General features: G+C 45.0%; 1 protein-coding gene across 4 annotated transcripts in view; it reads right to left on the bottom strand.

Moving 5' to 3' along the window:
* Window positions 1-18,879, bottom strand: part of EFCAB6 (EF-hand calcium binding domain 6) — a 474,908-nt gene that overhangs the window by 419,306 nt on the left and 36,723 nt on the right. For all 4 annotated transcript variants that reach the window (XR_004540188.1, XM_033953069.1, XM_033953071.1 and 1 more), the window contains exon 4: window positions 3,435-3,535. Coding sequence is in view for 3 of the 4 variants with exons in the window: in XM_033953069.1 (XP_033808960.1) it covers window positions 3,435-3,535 (101 nt within the window). In the remaining variant the exon portion in view is untranslated. The remainder of the gene's footprint in view (window positions 1-3,434; window positions 3,536-18,879) is intronic.

Genomic DNA, 18,879 nt, shown 5'->3' with positions numbered 1-18,879 from the left:
GTATTATTTGGTACATCAATGAGATTTAAAAGCCAAATTTCAGCGAATAATAATAAACTTTTATTAATATTAACAGGGATTGCCATTCAGCAGATTACAGGAAATTGGAAAGATTATACTAAACTAAATTATACTTTTTGGTGGAATTCAGTATGCCATATTGATAAAATGGAAAGGGTGCTTGCTATACAACAAGGTAATTATAATAAGTTTAAAAAGATTTGGGGGCCATTGATTATTTATTCTAATGATCAGACATCTTAAACACCTCAGTATTGGGAGGGTGGGAGTATGAATGATAAGAACTGATAATTGTTAATTATTAGTATATGGGAGGGAGGGGTGGGATTCTTTTATATTTATGTATTGGAAGATTACAAATAAGATTGTCAAGTGATTAATTAATATATTTCTGATGAATTATTGTACACTTGTTGTAATTTTTGAAAACGAATAAAGATTTATTTAAAAAAATTTGAATTTATTAAAAAAAATTTGAATTTATTAAAAAAAATATTGTAAATTGAGTGATTACAATAATTATAGGATATTAAATGTAATTCATATCAAATAAATTTAAAGAAAAGATCTATTTTGGTAGGGGGCGGTGGACATAAATGATTATAATAATATACAAGACAGGAACCTGGAATGGTATATATCATAAGAGGTTCTCAAGATTGAAGTCTGTATAATTTATGATATGTCCACCACATTTCTCTTTGAACACTCAATAAGGATCAAGACTTTATTCTTATTATAATTTGGATATTTATGATATCTTCAATAAACAATTTGATTTAAATTTGTTATATTAGATGCTATTTTGGCCTTTATTCAAAGTTATGAATGAATGACATTAGAATTGATGAATTGATTATATATGATTAACTATCTTCCCCTTATCTTAGTAGTGACAGGAGAAGCAGTCTCCTGTCACTGCTATCAGGGCTCAGCCCCAATCTCTCCTGCCTGCTCACCGAACTCTCCTGCTTTCTGTCACCGTTTCCTGCAGTGCAAGCCCGTGCTGGTCTACATTTCAGATAGATGAGGCCGCTGATCCTATCGTGGCAGAGAATTTCCCTGCCACGATCAGATTAGCGGCTGTGTCAGGGAACCCCCCGCAAATATTACCAGTAGGAGGGATGACCAGTCCCTCCTGCTGGAACCCCCGAAGTCGCACCCCCTATCCCCAAATGTCTGTGGCAGGAAGGATGCTCAGTCCCTCCAGCCGGAACCCCCCCCCCGAGACATCCCCCAGCAGGAGGGATTCTCAGTCCCTCCTACCAGAACCTCCACCCCCCCTAGAGGCATTGAAACACTGCACCCCCTCAAGACATTCCCTGGCAGGAGGAATGCCCAGTCCCTCCTGCCGGAAACCCCCCACCTCCCACGAGACAACATGCAGCAGGAGGGATGCCTAGTTCCTCCTGCCAGAACCACCCACCCCCTAGACATTGAAACCCCCTTGACACATCCCCTGGCAGTAGGAATGCCCAGTTCCTCCTGCGGAAACCCCCCAACTCCCCCAAGCCCGCCCAGACCCTCCAACTATCTTAAAGAGTTGGCCGGCCAGAGGGATGATCACTCCCTCCGGCTGGCAGGCCCGCCCGCCTCCAATGAATGGTAGGTCTTCCTCTTCCTGGTACATCATGGGATGCATTGTGGAGGGGCATAAGACCCTGATTGGCCCAGGGGCTTAAGGCTCCTCCCATAGGATGCATTCTGAGATACACTGGGAGTGGCCTAACATTATGATTGGTCAGATCCCTTAGGCCACCTCCCATGGGAGGCACCAGGAAGGGGAAGGCCCACCATTCAGTGGAGGTGGGTCAGCCAGCCGGAGAGAGGTGGGGGGGGGTTCCGGCAGGAGGAACTAGGCATCCCTCCTTCCGTGGGATGTCTTGGGGTGGTGGTAGCAGGAGGAATTGGGCACTCGTTCTGCCATGGACATTCGGGGTCGGGGGTGAGGGGTGGCTTCGGGGGTTTTGGCAGGAGGGACAGGGCATTCCTCTTGCTGGTAGACTTTACGGGGGGGACAAGTTCCCTGCCACTAAACTGATTGCGGTAGGGAGATTCCCTTGCCACAGTCAGCTCAGTGGCAACACGATTCTCTAAACTGGCATCTGGTGTTAGGCGGGTTTAGGGGTCTGTCTGTGAGGACAGACGCAATTCTATATAGGACGCCTGTGTGCCATTCTCAAAAGCCACTTAGGCAGCTTCTGAGACCGGGTGTCCTATACAGAATCTGGGCCAAAATGTTTTCACATACTTGGCCAGTCCTTAGAGGGAGTATTGCCAGGCAGGTAGGACCACACAGAAAGCAGTCCTAGCTCTGCCTGATTAGGTATATGGGTGATGGCACTGATCATTAGCTGGTTCTCACATAACCTCCAGGTCTGCCAAGGACCTGGATGTTCAGTGCCAGTGATTGGCCTAACCACAGCAAACTTAATAACACCCAATCAGATATTAATTCAGAAAATGTATCAATAATCAATACAAAAAAAATATAGAAACATAGAAGTTGAAGGCAAATCAAGGTCATATGCTCTAGCAAGTCTGCCCATCCATACTGCTGCTGCTAATGTCACTTTCTTCAAATATAGTTTATTTTATTTATTTAACATTTTTCTATACCATTTAAAAGACTAAACAGTTTACATTAATTAAGAACACACATAAAATTAATAAACTAAAATCTTAAAATCCTCATAGGTGAATAATCTCTTCTGTACAAATAAAGTCTAATAAGTCACAAAAATGTGGTGATGAACAACTGGGTTTTTAGTTGTTTCTTAAGTTGGAACCGATCAATACACAGTTGCAATTGACCCACCAAATTTACTAATTGTTTCCAATTCTGCAGTAAGAGTGAAAAAATTGGTTTTGACCTATGAAAAATATGAAGTTAATTATTTGTTCAGCATTTTGATAGAGTATAATTAAATTATTATAGTGTCTTATTTTCTTCTTCCAAAAACTTTCAAGGTTGCCTCTGAAGTACTGTATTCTGTTGCTGTGTATAACTTAACTGTCTCTACTGCAGATATTCCATAATTTTACTAATCTTTGACTGTTCAAAAATGAGCAGTAGAGATGTTTTGATTCTTTACATTTGAAGATAAGAATATTCAATCCCATTTGATAAGTACACTCAAAAATCAGAACACTATTCAACAACCTAAAGAATCATATTCTCTTAAAGCAAACTTGATAAAAGACTTACCCCCTCTTTTACGAGTGCATAGAGTGGGTTTTAGTGCCGGCAGCGACAGTAACTGCTCCGACACGCATAGGAATTCTATGAGCGTCAGGGTAGTTACCGCCACTGCTGGCACTAAAACCCAAACTATGCGTTCGTAAAAGAGGGGGTTAGATAGCAGGGATAAAGTTGTTCATCATGACTACATAGCATAATACAAAACTCTTACCTTTTTCTTACAGATTCCAGCTGATTTACATTAACATTAGTTCTGCTGTATCTTGTCAAGAAACCAAGATATGGAACAGTACCATTACTATTAAGAGGAATCTACACATTAAGAACAAAATTATTATAAAGTGTTATTAACAACGTGCTTATGTATAATAACTTTATAATTTTATTTTTCTATGTGAATATCATTTTTCCTCTTCTTTTTTTTTTGTAATTTAGGGCTTCTTTTACGAAGCCGCATTAGTGGCTTTAACGCACGCACCTTTTTAGCGCACGCTAACCCCGTGCTAGCCAAAAAAATACTGCCTTCTCAAGAGGAGGCGGTAGTGACTAGCGCGGGCGGCAAATTAGTGTGCGCTATTACGCACATTAAACCGTTAACGCGGCTTCGTAAAAGGAGCCCTTAATCTTTATTGAGTTTCAATTTTTTATGATAATAACAATCATAATGAAATTAAACAGTTTCCAACATGTATCCAATTACATAAAAAGGAATCCTATATAATAAAACGCTAGCCGCGCATGCGCACTCAGACCTGCATGATCTGTAATCCCTGATCTGTAGGTCCGTGGCCAGAGTGCGTATGCGGCGGCTAGACAAAGCGGGAGAAACAGACTCGAGCGCTGTGGCCGACTCAGGATGGGAGGATGTGCCGCAAAGTGCTGCACAGGTACTGGAGGGGGAGAGACATATCGCTTCTGCACATACCGGTACAAACCTCCCTCCAGCGTTGGCAGTCGCTGCACGTTAAACAGGCTGCTTCGCGACTTTCTCCTGCAGTTGAGTCCCTCTGCCGCGTCACTAATGATGTCATCAATGACGCGACAGAGAGACTCAACGGCAGAAGAAAGCCGCGAACCAGCCTGTTTAGCGTGCTGCGGCTGCCAACGCTGGAGGGAGGTTTGTTATTAAAGTCATCTCGCCGGGAGGGTCGCAGAGTCAGCGGGGGTTGGGCTGGGAGGGAAGAGAACCGTCTGCCTCGGGTGCTTCAGGCAGCAGCAGCGTTTACAATTCGCTGCTGTTGCGGCTTCAGGCCTTCCTCTCTGGCTGGTCCTGCCTACTTCCTGTTTTCATGAACACAGGACCCGCCAGAGAGGAATACCTGAAGCCAGCAACAGCAATGAATTGTGAATGCTGCTGTTGCCCGATGAAGTAGTTGAAGGAGGAAAGTGAACAGAGGGGGAGAGAATGGCAGGGAAGAACAGATGGCAGGGCATGGAGGGAAGGAGGACGGTATGCCAGACCAAAGGAAAAGGAAAGAGGAGATGGAGAGAGGCCATATTGGACAGAGAGAGAGGGGGCGGACACTGGATGGAAAGAGAAGAGAGGGCAACATAGAGGGTGAACAGTATTCTAGCACCCGTTAATATAACGGGCTTAATGACTAGTATAAGGAATAATAAAACAAGGAAATTAAACATTTCTTTTCCAACTGTTAGTTAGTCCACAATCATTCAGTGAGAGAGGAGTATCAATAAAATTGAAAACTATTTTACTCCATCACCTTTTAAAGCAGGGATGTCAAAGTCCCTCCTTGAGGGCCGCAATCCAGTCAGGTTTTCAGGATTTCCCCAATGAATATGCATGAGATCTATTAGCATACAATGAAAAGCAGTGCATGCAAATAGATCTCATGCACATTCATTGGGGAAATCCTGAAACCCCGACCGGATTGCGGCACTCAAGGAGGGACTTTGACACCCCTGTTTTAAAGGAAAGAAATCAGGCAACCTGGAGTGGACCCAAGTTATTAACTATGAGCATTATTCCTGGATATTGATAGGGGTACTTGCAATTGTCACCTCCTTTTCCAAAATAAATCTAGATAACTATGTAGAATAAAAAAATATACAGTATATCTAGCTCCCTTGAAATTCACCATATACGTACATGGGAATCTTAATACAAAGGTAGCACCCATTTTTAAAACCTGAGGTCTCAAAAGCAAAAATTGTTTCCTCTTTTTTAGATGAATATAATTTTTCTATTGCCAATGTGATCTTACTGACAAATGGCCTTTGGCCATTTTTTCTACCCCTATTATATGCATTTTATGTAAGTTCTTGTCGAGTCAATATTTGAATGAATAAAGTTATCTAGCACCTAGAGATTTCCTTCACTGTGTTTTGATGAAGGTCCCAAGCAACATAAGAAGGTTTGACAGCTGGCTTTCTATTGTAGATGCCTTTCATAAACCTAGAAACCAAATGGTGTGTGAAAAGCACTAACAGCATTGAAATGAACTCTGACTGAAGTATTTTTGAGACCAGAGTTGAAAAGGTGTAGACTAGAACTGATGTAAGAGGACAAGTGATCACATATAGGGAGTGGAGATTACACCAAACTGTGAAGCTAGTCTACTTAAGTGAGAGCAGCACTGTGTGGAAGGTTTTCTAGAAACTTCAATGATGGCTGATAGCTGTGCAAATAGTGCAAAAGCATCTGCTTGGTAAGATAGAAATACCATGCTGTGAGTGCTAATGAACATAAATTGGGATGAAGGAGAGAACCCTCATTCTGTCAGCAATGTTGGAAAGATATGAAGTGTGATGGGTTCCCTTATGCTGAGTTGTAGGAGATGGAATCATAGTTGATGTGGCTACCAAGGTGCTATGAGAATAATGGTGGTCTGTTCTTGGTGAAGTATGAGTAGAGTCTTCACTAGAGGAATTGGGGAGAAAGCATAAAGAAATTTGCCCTGCCAGTCAAGGAAGAAGGCATCTGACTTCAGATAATTGGATGCATAGAGTCTGGAATAGAAGAATAGAAGTTTGTGGTCGTGGGGGGAAGCCAAGAGGTCTACTTCTGGGGTCCCTCAATCTGAGAAACCTGTCATACAAAAGTTGAGTTAAGTGAGCACTTGTAAGGATGAAAGAGTCTGCTCAACTTGTCTACTAAGATGGTTTGATTTCCTTCTAGATAAACTGCCTTGAGGAATATAATGTGAGGAATTGCCCAAGTCTAGATGTGTATGTCCTCTTGTCCAATTGGGTGAGACCCTATATCTCCTTGTTTGTTCACGTAGAACATGGCAACTTGATTGTGTGTTCAAATGCACACCTCTGGATTGCGAAGGTGATCTTGGAATGTGTGAAGAGCATTGAGAATTGCTCAAAGTACTAGGTGGTGAGGTTCCTTGTGAAGAGCCTTAGGTATAAAGGCCTTTGAGGTGGACCCAAGTATGCATCGAAGCATCCATAGTGAGGTTTTTCAGGAGGGAGGGGGGAATTAATGCAGTAGAGTGTGGAAAAGAAGGCCCTTGGAAATATTGGCCAGTAGCATCCACCACTGGAGGGTGTGACAAAGGACTGAGGTAACTTGTATCTGTTGGGAAAGTGCTCTAGAGACTTGAGACCACTGGGTCAAGAGGGCGCACTGAGGTTCTCTGAGATGTAACTGGGTAAATGGAGTCATGTGAACTGTAGATGCCATGTGACCTAGGAGACATGTGAATTAGTATGTTGAGTCTCTGTTGCAGTAGAAAGGCTCAGGTTTGAGTTGTGTATAGAAGAGCCCCTAAACATTCTAAGGGTTGAGTTGGTAGAAGATGTAATTTTTGAATTTTGGCCTGGTAAGCTTGTTGTGATGAAGAAACCTTGATTAACCCCTAGCAACCAGGGGCTGGTAGCAATGGCATTGGTACCAATGTTGGCGGTGGTTGCATTGGGAATCGAGGCATTGGGAACCTCAATGTTGAGGCATGCCTCAGAGGTGACACCAAGTGGAATGACGATGATTGGGCATTGGTGCATGGACGCTTAGAGTAAGGGTTGACACCACCTGAAATTGAAAACATGCCCTGTAGGGAGGTAAGATGGAAATGTTCTTGAGGTTTAGAGAGCAGAGATAGTAGCTCTTGTCTAGTAGTGGTAATAGTAATCCCAGAGAGACTATGCAAAACTTCTCCTTCAGTAAATATTTGTTGAATTCTCGGAGGTTTAAAATTGGACAGAAATCTCCAGTGTTTCTGGCAACTAGAAAATACTTGCAGTAGAATCACTGAGTCTTCTACTCTAGAAATTGAGCTAGAGAAGGTCCAAGAGCTCTTGTTGAAGGAGGGTTCTCTGGAAGATGATGGGACAAAATTTTCCTGGTAGTTAGAAGACTTCTGGAAGAAGTTAAAAATATATCCTTTGAAAATGAGGGCCCAGCTCTGTCAGAAAAGAGAAGATGGGAGGAAGGGTTGAGGGATATTCTAGAAATGTTCTCTTTGAAGGAGTCATGATGACTGTTGCTTAGATTGTTGAAAAGGTATTGATTGTTTCTGTATGTGTGGTATGCAACCATGGTGAGTCAAATATCTGGATGCTGAGGGACAATTATATTTGTGCTTTTTTATTTTGTTTGCAGCATCCTCTATGTGAGCACCAAAAAGATTATCTCCTTTGCAAGAGAAGTTGTTGAGTCGGTCTTGCATTGAAGAATCTAGATCTGTTTCTATGCTTCTATGTTTCTATAACACTCTGAGTCAAACCAAGCAAAGCATGGCAGATGCTCGAGATAAGATACTGAAAGCATCAACTGCTACTCTGGCAAGATATTTCCAGGTGGTAAGAAGAGTTGTGACCAGCTGATGAAAGAGCTTAGTTTTGTCAGATGAAGGATGCTGCACAATGTTTGTTAACATAGTAACACAGTAGATGACGGCAGATAAAGACCCAAATGGTCCATCCAGTCTGATTCAATTTAATTTTTTTAATTTTTTCTTCTTAGCTATTTCTGGGCAAGAATCCAAAGCTCTACCCGGTACTGTGCTTGGGTTCCAACTGCCTAAATCTCTGTCAAAACCTACTCCAGCCCATCTACACCCTCCCAGCCATTGAAGCACTCCCCAGCACATCCTCCCCCAAACAGCCATATACAGACACAGACCGTGCAAGTCTGCCCAGTAGTGAGTGGCCTTAGTTAAATATTTAATATTATTTTCTGATTCTAGATCCTCTGTGTTCGTCCCACGCTTCTTTGAACTCCGTCACCATTTTCCTCTCTCAGGAGTGCATTGCAAGCATCCACCACCCTCTCCGTGAAGTAAAATTTCTTAACATTGCTCTTGAATCTACCACCCCTCAACCTCAAATTATGTGCTCTGGTTTTCCTTTCTCTGGAAAATATTTTGTTCTAAGTTAATACCATGATGGATTTGAAATACAAAGTCATGACTCTACTGGTGAGCATAGAGGTTTGAAAAATACATCTGACAAACTTATCCAATATTTTATTTTCTCTTCCTAGAGGCATGCTAGCATATGTTCTGGAACTATTGGCATGCATGATGGTAAGGCTGATTCTACAACCAATGATTGATGTTGTAGCTGAGTGTTATTGAAGCCAGGAGAGGATTGATTGAGCTTGATATAAAGACTCTAGCTTGTTAGGGGCAACTGCAACTGTTAAGGGAGTCTCCCAGTTTTTAATCAGTTTCATTGAGGACATTATGGATTGGGAGTTTTAGGCAGTCTTTAGACCACTCTTCATAATCCAGACATTCCATTAATTTCTGCCCTTGGTTCTTCCTTCAAATTCATGTTGATGGGAAGATGCTGGCCATCTGATGAATGAAGGTAGTGAACGAAAAGTTCTCTGGAGGAGACCTTCTTCATAGTTATGGAGGAGAAGGGTCTGAAGGTATGCAGTATGATTCATCAGCAGAAAATTGTGAAATGTCCTCACTATAACATTGAGGCAGATGAGAGTCAATATGATCATAGCTCCTTCTTGGCAATCGGGACTGAGAACATCAAGAGGAGCATCGACGAGTGCCTGGAGTGCAAGGAGCATCTCAATAAGCTACGATGTTCTGACCTCAGTGCCTGGCAGGAGCGCCGATAGACAGGATCGATGATGAGGTAACCTACAGCAGCACTCACTTCCACTTTATTTAAGAGAGGAGAAGAATTTGGATAAATTCAAGAGTCAACTTAAGAGCTTTCTTTTTAAAGATGCTTTCAATATCTAATTGAAACGCTAATTGCTCTTACTATCTGCTCTCTTTTTTACATTTTTGTGTATTTTATTTCCAATAATTTTATGTTTTTCCCACTCCTTTTGCATTTTACCTTAATTGTTCTCTCTTTCCTATCATAAATCGTATTTCTTTCCCTTCTATCCCATTGTTTCCTTGTTATAGTTTTAATTACCTTGTTTTAATTTGTCTGTTTTTAATGTTGTTAATGTTTACCTCGTATTTTTTGTATATTTTAGAAATTTATGTTATTATTTGTACATTGCTTAGTAATTGTGATAGGCGATTAATCAAATAACTAATAAACTTGAAACTTGAGGTGACCTCAGAGGTGAGGATGGATGTCGAGGAGAGAGCACTTGAAGTGATGGTGAACGGTCATCTTGACGTAGATGCTTGGGATGCATCAAGGTGGTAGAAGTACGAGAGGACTCAGGGTGTTCTGTCTTGGAACCCATTCTTGTGCTTCTTAGCCTAGGATGGTGGCATCGATGAGGACAAAGTGGAAGCCTGACACTGGGTCGGTTTGATGTGTCCCAGTGCTGAGGGAGCTTATACAGGAATCAATGCTAGTGTCAATGCTGGGGTACAGTGAGCATCAGAATCATAAGTTCCGAGCATATCTCATGCTTTCGATGTTGCAATAAACAGTTTCTCTTTTTTGCTTTTAATGTCCAAATTTGCAAAAGGGTACAAAGTATGCAGTTAATATCCTGGTGGTCAGGCCCAAGGCAATGAATGCACCAAGAATGTAGGTCAGTGGCCGAAATGGCCTTGTTACACTGAGAAAAATCTGTAATGGAAATGATACTGTCTGTTCTAAATTGCTCCTGATATTTATTCTGTATCACAACACAACTAGAAAAGACCTCAAATGCCCAAGTGTTTGAATTGGTCAATGCAGAAAACACTTTAAAGGGGCTTAAACATCATCACTGGTCAGATAAACCCGGTAGTTTTTTCTTTTTTATGCATCCTATTTAAATCAAATTCATGTGCATGTGCAAACCATTAACTACTGCAATCAGAATATCAAGCAATGTAAAGATATTTTTTAGAATTGTTTTGAGGATACTTGTGTTATTTCTGTATTAAATTTCAATCATTAAATTCCTCTAAACAGAATAAAGCACTTAGCTTGCTCCCAACGAAACTCAGGCCAGTCTGTTTCACTCCCTGGATGGCTTCTTCAGGGGAAGTGCTTATTCAGTCTAAAAGGATGAAAACTGCTGTCACTGCATTAGTCTGACTGCTTACTACCAAGTTTTTTTTGACCAGTGATGATGTTTAAGCACCTTGAACAATTCAAACACTTGGGCGTTTGAGGTCTTTTCCAGTTGTGTTGTGAGACAGAATAAATATCAGGAGCAATTTAGAACAGACAGTATCATTTCCATTACAGATTTTCCTTTAGGAATAATTTGGATTTTTGATAATTTTCACATGTTATTTTGAGTTGTTACACTGAGTGCACTTCTTGAACTCACTAGGCGCCTTTGACATCAATGGGAATACAGCTAATGCCAGGTCCAAAGATTCAATGGTGAAGGTGCTCAAGTAAAAGGGAAGCCAAAAATAGTTGAGACTCCAAGGCGAGGGGAGAGGCCGCAGAGGAACAAAAGGCCCAAAAAACAAAAAGCATCAAAAATCCAGAAAAAATGACTGAAATTAGCAGAAATTTAAAAAAATAAGAATTATGAGGACAATTACCAGAAGGCACAAAAAGAGACTGAAGCACACCCTGAAGAGAATGCTGTGAAGCAACCTCTTAGTTCCATGGAAAACTAAGAACTGATGGTCCTGCGACCATCGCAGGACCAATCGCCTATCAGGTGGGAAGGCACCAGCACGCATGCGTTATGGGCGGTCTTAAAGTTCTACAGTGACAGTACACTTTTGACTGTCCATGCCAGATTCTGTGGATGACATCACCCACATGTAAGAAAATAATGCCTGCTTGTCCTTGGATAAAGATAGAATTATGGATACTCCCAGCCAGTGGCATATTGAAGGTAGGAGGCACTCAGGGCAGTGGCGTCCCACCACACCCTCCTCTCTGCCCCCTCCCCTGCTCTTTCCCACCACCACCACACTTGCGCCCTCCCTTCCCCCTGTACCTCCAAATCTTGGTAAGTTCGAGCAGCTTCTCCAGTCTGCCGCTTGCACTGGAGTTGACTTTCTCTGACATCACTTGCTGGCCCTGTGACCAGGAAGTGATTTCAGAGGGGAGCCAAGTTGGCACGAGCAGAGGGCCAGAGAAGTTGCTCATGCTGATGAAGATTTAAAGAGGTAAGGGGGGAGTGCAAGTGTGGCATGGGGGGATGGAAAGGTTCCAGCACCCCCACCAAGATAGTGCCTGGGTAGTCTGCCCCAGACCCCCCCCCCCCCCGTACCATGCCACTGTTCCCAGCAAGGAGATACAGATTCCTGCCTTGTTTTAAGGTATGAGTTTGGTGGAGGGGTGGGGGGAGGAGCTCTGCCTTGTTTTAAGGTATAAGTTTAGTAGTAGGAGGAGGGTGAGGTGCGAGCCTAGGCAAGAGGTTGGTGAACCCTACTAGACACCAGAGACTTTTTAATGAAATATCAGGTCAGGCCAGCAGGGATGGATGAGAGAAAGAGGAAAGGGTTCCACTAGACAGCAGTACAATTTTTTTTTTTAATTAGGAGGAGGCCAGTTCTGTCAGAAGAGGGGTGGAAAGGTGCTACAGGGAAACTATATTTAAATTTTGGTGGGGCAGAGGGAAAGGATATGGGGCCCATGGTGACCATAGAGGCTTTATATTACCTCAGACCTGACGATAGGTTTTTGGCATTGAGCACTTGTGATAAATATCAGCATTAGAGTGTGACATGGGAATTTCCGCAGTAACGGGGTAATGTTGCTAATTTTGCTCGGTATTACCATGGCAATGGTTGACCGTTCCATGGTAGTGCCGCAAGAATGAGAATCACTATGAGACTGCGGGCACCATCCCCAAGCCTACCTTTTAATGTCTCCAGTGGTCTAGTGGCTTCTTTGGCACATGTGCAGAGAGATGCCTAGGGACACTTAAGTTCGCCCAAGCTTAAGCGGCCCTAGGCGTCTCCCTAGTGCTACAACAGACGCCTGAAATGTAGGCCAGCAAAATGAAGGCCTACATGTCTAAAGTTAAAAGTAGATGTGGTAGGCTGAGCTGATTGTAGCAAGGGAATCCCCAATCAGCTGAGCCGCCAAGCCTCCGCAAAAGATCTGTTGGCTGAGCTGATCGGGAGGAAAATACCCATACCATGATCAGCTGAGTGGCTTTGGCAGGGGACCCCTCGACAAGTACCCCCAAATCAGCAGGAGGGATGTCCACTTTCTCCTGCTGCGACCCCCTTCCCCATCACAATTGGCAGGAGGGATGCCTATTCCCTCCTGCCGACACCTCCCAAAGTGGCAACACTCCCTGGACCCCACTACCCACCATTGAAGACCGGCAGGAGGGATGCCCCTCCTACCTGCCGCCACACCCCCAAAGTGGTGACACCCACCCCTGTTGAACACAGGCAGGAGGAATGCCACTCCCTCCTGCCAACATCCCCCTGAAGAGGTGAAACTCACCCCAACTGCCGACACTCCCTAAGCATCAAGGACCAACCCAACAAACCCTGAACATCAAAGCCCCAACTAGTGATGTCAGGATGAGCAGGACTGGGAGTGTGTGTCACAGTGGTTAGAGCTACAGCCTCAACACCCTGAGGTTGTAGATTCAAATCCCATACTGCTCCTTGTGACCCTGGGCAAGTCACATAATCCCCCATTGCCCCAGGTACATTAGGTAGAGTGTGAGCCTGCTGGGACAGATAGGAAAAAAATGCTTGAGTAACTGAATGTAAACCACTTAGGCTAAAAGTGGTATATAAATAATAAAATAAATAAATAAAAAAGTTTGTCTGTGCATTAGTGATGGTTATAATGGAGAACTAAGAGGTGGAGGGTTCTGGACATTGAGCTTCAGCGCAGAGAGGGTTTCAGAAATGATATGTGAAACAGACACCGATTTGAAAAGGTGATGCACTGAGTGTTCATCACCATGATCCACAGCAGCTCTTGCCTTCTGACCTCAGGACACCAAAAGGGATCATCCACAGACGAAGAGGAGCCATGTGATAATAGGGGCATGGAAAGAGACTTCCAATCATCCCAGTTCTACTCTGAAGGGTCACTGACACTAGGAGCAGGCATAAGGCAGCGCAAAGCTTGTTGGACCTGTTAAGTAGACTTTTCATAAAAGGCTGACAAAGTTGGAAAATCGTTGCACCAGAGGCCCCAAGGAACCCTCTAAAATCCCAGACCGGGGAATACAGCTCTCCTCAGTTACCATGTGCTTTGGTTCTGCCCCCTCGTTACTTGCGGTCTCCGAGTGGGATCTCTTCCTCGCAGACTGGTCTTTTCAGGCTTTTAGGGGTTCCAACACCTTGGAGGATTGATTAGTTACTAAGCCTGAAGCTCCCGCCCCCTCCTTCACATGGAATATTACCACTCCTCTGTTAGTAACTGCACAATAAACACAGTTTGACCTGGGGCATCCATAACAGGATGATCCCTAGGCAAAATAAGGGGTTTTGAGGCAGAAAAAAGGACTTAGAATAAAATCACTAAAAATCCAAGACGGTCGCTACCATAAAATTTGAGCCAAAAATGGCCCATTGAAGCCAAACAGAAAAATAAAAATAGTGAATTAGGGGTTTTGGAGGTGGGGACAGAGATCTGAGGCTTCTTCCTCCTTGTATAGAGTATATAAGCCTAAGGTACTTGACTAAAGATTTTGACTAAATAAGAATTTAAAGACTAGAGGTGGTATATATATTATGTGATTGAACTGAACCTATTCTCCTGCAGTTTTTGATAGAAAGAAACCAAACCCCAGAAACCTTCAAAACTGGATTTTTTTATACCCCCCTTTCCCCATAGGGAATAATGGGTGTACTCACTGTGACTTCCAGTGTCTGTCAGCTTGAATCGGCCTGCCTGCAGGGAAACAATTTCTGCTTCAGAAATAGCCACTACTAGTCTGCCAATGGAAAACTTCTGGCTACCAATCAAGCAGACCTCGACCATGAACTCCTACCCCCAAAGTCCTCGTGACGCACCAGGGGCAGAAACTTTGATACCTAGAGGATTGTTACAAAGGGGCCCCACAGCCTGAGCTCAGGTCTCAGATAAATCAGCAGGTGAGCAGCTCCCAGTGGAATGGGACACAAAGCTCCTGAAGGGACACAAAGCAGGCCAGCTCCACAGGTACTCAGGGAGATTGGCCTGTGTGCAGCAGTCCACCCACGTGAGACTGCTGCTGGAGAAAGTCCAAGAAAGGGACCTCTGAGCACAAAGCCACACAGAAAGATCCAAAAAAATAATGGCAAAAATACCCCAAAATAATAAAAAGCCTCTGTCCACTCAAATCTTGTCCTTTCTCATCCTTCTCTTTTTGAAATTTCCAGCTACCTATCAATGTTCCATCTTCTCTTATTCTGTAGCTCTCCCATTTCCCATCTCACTCCTTTCCCAGCCTCCTATTTCCTTCTATCTCTCCTCCTCTCTCCTCTTGGTCCAACATTTTGCTCCCTCTCCTTTCTGTTGTTCTTCTTCCCTCCCCCCTTGATGCTGAACAATGAGATGGAAGGAAAAAAAAAAAAAAAGAGATGCTGCATCTCTCTTTCTCTTCCACCCCCAGGCCTAACATTTCTCCCTCCCTTCCATCTCCAGATCAAACTTCTCTCCCTTCCTCTTCCCAACTGCCCCAAATCTCATCTCTCCCCCTGTCTGTCTGCCTCCCTCCCTCTCCCCAGGTCCACCATTTTTCCCTTTCTCTTCCCAACAGTTCTCCCTTCAAGTATCTTTTTCCCTCTTCCTCCACACTACCCCAGGTCGAACCTCTCTCCCTTCATCTCGCTCTCCTCACAGCCCAGCTTGCCTTTCCCTCCAGCACCAATTCCTCTCTCCTCACAGCTCAACTTGCCTTTCCCTCCAGCGCCAATCCCTCTCTCCTTATAGCCCAGCATGCCTTTCCCTCCAGCGCTGGACCCTCTCTCCTTACAGCCCGGCATGTCTTTCCCTCTGGCAGCGCTAAGCCGAGGAATCTGACGGCCTCAGTGTTTCGAGAGTGTTGTACGTGGCTCCTCTTCCTGCTTTTCACCTGCCACTGTCTGACTCCAATAACGTGTAACTTCCTGTTTCCGCCCGAGTGGACCGCAGCGGACGGAAGGCAGGAGGGGGAGCCACAAACAACACTGCTGAATCGCTGTTGAAGCCAGCAGACTTTCCGGCATGATGGCAACGTCGGACCAGTGCGGGAGGAAGGACACACTGGGCTCTGAGAAGGGGAAGTTCGGGAGCATTGCAACGGGCTGTCTCTGCTAGTCCCTTCGCAGGAAAGATTGAGTAACAACAACTTTCACTGCCTATTTTCAACAAACCCTGCCCGGGATCTAAAAGTTAAGTCCCTGTTTTAAGAACTATAAGTGTTTTTGATTAACAACAGGGCAGGAGGGGAGCATGAGCCAGTGAGGTTAATTCCCTTTCTAGTGTGATTGTAAAACACATACAACACATGGGGATCTGAGGCTCAGCCCCTTTGATAGTAACTAAAAAGGATTTAAGTTCAGGAGCTATTTATAGTGGATTTATACCTCTGCATAACTTGGACTAAGAAAATTGAAATGACATTTGAGAAGGGTATTTTTTTTAAATGAATATATGTTCTTTCTCATCCTGTATATAATTTTTGTGGATTCAGAGTACCCAATTTATTATGGTACTATCATGCTGCTCAGGCTCACAGAAACATAGAAACATGATAGCAGATAAAGGCCAAATGCCCATCCAGTCTCTCCATCTGCAGTAAAGCACAGTTACTTACCGTAACAGGTGTTATCCAGGGACAGCAGGCATATATTCTCACATGTGGGTGACGTCATCTACGGAGCCCCGATGCGGACAGCTTTTCAAGCAAACTTGATTGAAGATTTAAGTTTGCTCTGCTGCTCCGCGCATGCGTGCCTTCCTGCTCCACTAGAGGGTGCATCCCCTCCTCGTGGTCTCCAGTTCACGTAACCAGCAAAGAAGCCAACCTCGGGGAGAATATATGCCTGATGTCCCTGGATAACACCTGTTATGGTAAGTAACTGTGCTTTATCCCAGGACAAGCAGGCATGATATTCTCACATGTGGGTGACCTCCAAGCTAACTGAAGAGGGATGGAGGGAAGTTGGCAATTTAGGAAAACAGATTACGCAATACCGATTGGCCAAAACGGCCATCGCTCCTGGACAATGTATCCAGACAGTAGTGGGAGGTGAAAGTATGAACCGAAGACCACGTGGCAGCTTTGCAGATTTCCTCAATGGGCGTGGACCGGAGGAAGGCTACAGAAGCTGCCATCGCTCGGACCCTGTGTCCCGTTACTCGACCATGCAGCGCGAGACCAGCCTGAGCGTAGCAAAAAGAAATACAAGCAGCCAACCAGTTGGACAAGGTGCGCTTGGAAACTGGGTGACCCAAGCGATTGGGGTCGAAGGACAAAAACAATTGTGGGACTGAGTGCGTTGAAGGTAAAAGGCCAACGCTCTTTTACAGTCAAGAGTGTGGAGAGCCACACCTCTCCGGGATGAGAGTGGGGCTTGGGAAAAAATACGGGCAAAACAATGGACTGATTGAGATGGAAATCAGACACCACTTTAGGTAAGAATTTAGGATGAATGCGGAGGACCACCTTGTCATGATGGAATACTGTGAAAGGCGGGTCCGCCACCAGAGCCTGCAGCTCGCTAACCCGCCGAGCGGAAGTGAGTGCAAGCAAGAAAATCACCTTCCAAGTGAGAAACTTAAGATGACATTTGTCCAGAGGCTCAAACGGAGGTTTCATGAGTTGAGCCAGAACCACATTGAGATCCCAAACCACCGGGGGAGGTTTGAGAGGAGGATGAACATTCAAAAGACCCTTCATGAAACAAGAAACTAAGGGATGGAGTGAAAGAGCCTTCCCCTCCAGAGGCTGATGAAAGGCAGCAATCGCACTAAGATGTACTCGAATGGAGTTTGTCTTCATGCCGGAGTGAGATAAATGAAGCAAATACTCCAGAACCAAAGACACAGGGACCGACACCGGGTCCTGGCGGTGAGAGGAACACCAGGACGAGAATCTAGTCCACTTCTGGGAATAGCAGATTCTAGTCGAGGCCTTTCGCGAAGCCTCCAATATCTCCCTGACTGATTGAGACACCGGAAGAGAAGTCAGGGGGAAAGAAACCAAGCAGTCAGATGAAGAGACTGAAGATTGGTATGTAACAGCGAACCCTGACTCTGAGATAGCAGAGAGGGAAACAGAGGCAGAAGCAGAGGGTCCCTGACACTGAGTTGAAGTAGAAGGGAAAACCAAGGCTGGCACGGCCACCGAGGGGCAATCAAGATCAGAGTGGCTCGCACCGATATGAGGTGGACCAGCGTCCGCAGAATCAGAGGAAAAGGCGGAAACGCGTACAGAAACCTTCCTTCCCAATCTAGGAGGAAGGCGTCGGCCTCGAGACGGTCCGGGGAGTACATCCGGGAACAGAAGTGAGGCAGTTTGTGGTTGAGGGGGGAAGCGAACAGATCTATCTGAGGGGTTCCCCACCTGTCGAACACCTGTCGCAAGGCCTGAGAATGCAGAGACCACTCGTGCGGCTGGAGGAGGCGGCTGAGTCTGTCCGCCAGGCAATTCCGCTCTCCTTGTATGTACACCGCTCGAAGGAAGATGTTGTTGGAAACCGCCCACTTCCAGAGGCGTAGAACTTCCTGACAGAGGGACCAGGACCCCGTCCCGCCTTGCTTGTTTACATAGTACATTGCCACCTGGTTGTCGGTACGGACGAGAACCACTCGGTCGTGGAGCAGATGTTGGAAGGCCACAGCGGCGAGATAGATGGCCCGAAGTTCCAGCACATTGATGTGACAGCGACGGTCCTCTGCTGACCACATCCCCTGAGTGCGTAGGCCATCCAGTTGAGCCCCCCAAGCGTACTCCGACGAGTCCGTGGTGAGTACCTTGCTGTGTGGAGGGGCGAGAAAGAGCAAACCTTTGGAAAGATTTGAAGAGTCGGCCCACCAGCAGAGCGATCGTTGCAAGGAAGGAGTCACTTGCACGGGACGGTTGATCAGATCACGGTCCTGACGCCATTGAGAAGCCAGAGTCCATTGAGGGATCCGCAGATGGAGACGGGCGAAGGGTATGACGTGGACGGTAGAGGTCATGTGGCCCAGAAGCGTCATCATCTGCCATGCTGAGACCAAGGTCAGCTGCGAAATCCGTCGACTCAGACTTACTAACGCCTCCAGACGCGGAGGGGGAAGGAAGGAACGGAGGCGAGTCGTGTCCAGCACGGCCCCGATGAACTGTAAGGACTGAGAGGGGTGCAGCTGGGATTTTGGAAAGTTTACCTCGAACCCCAGACCCTGAAGGTAAATAATAGTCTGTCGGG

This window comes from Geotrypetes seraphini, chromosome 7 (assembly GCF_902459505.1).
Source record: "Geotrypetes seraphini chromosome 7, aGeoSer1.1, whole genome shotgun sequence".
Lineage (NCBI taxonomy): Eukaryota > Metazoa > Chordata > Amphibia > Gymnophiona > Dermophiidae > Geotrypetes > Geotrypetes seraphini.
This window is presented reverse-complemented; position numbering and strand designations above follow the sequence as displayed.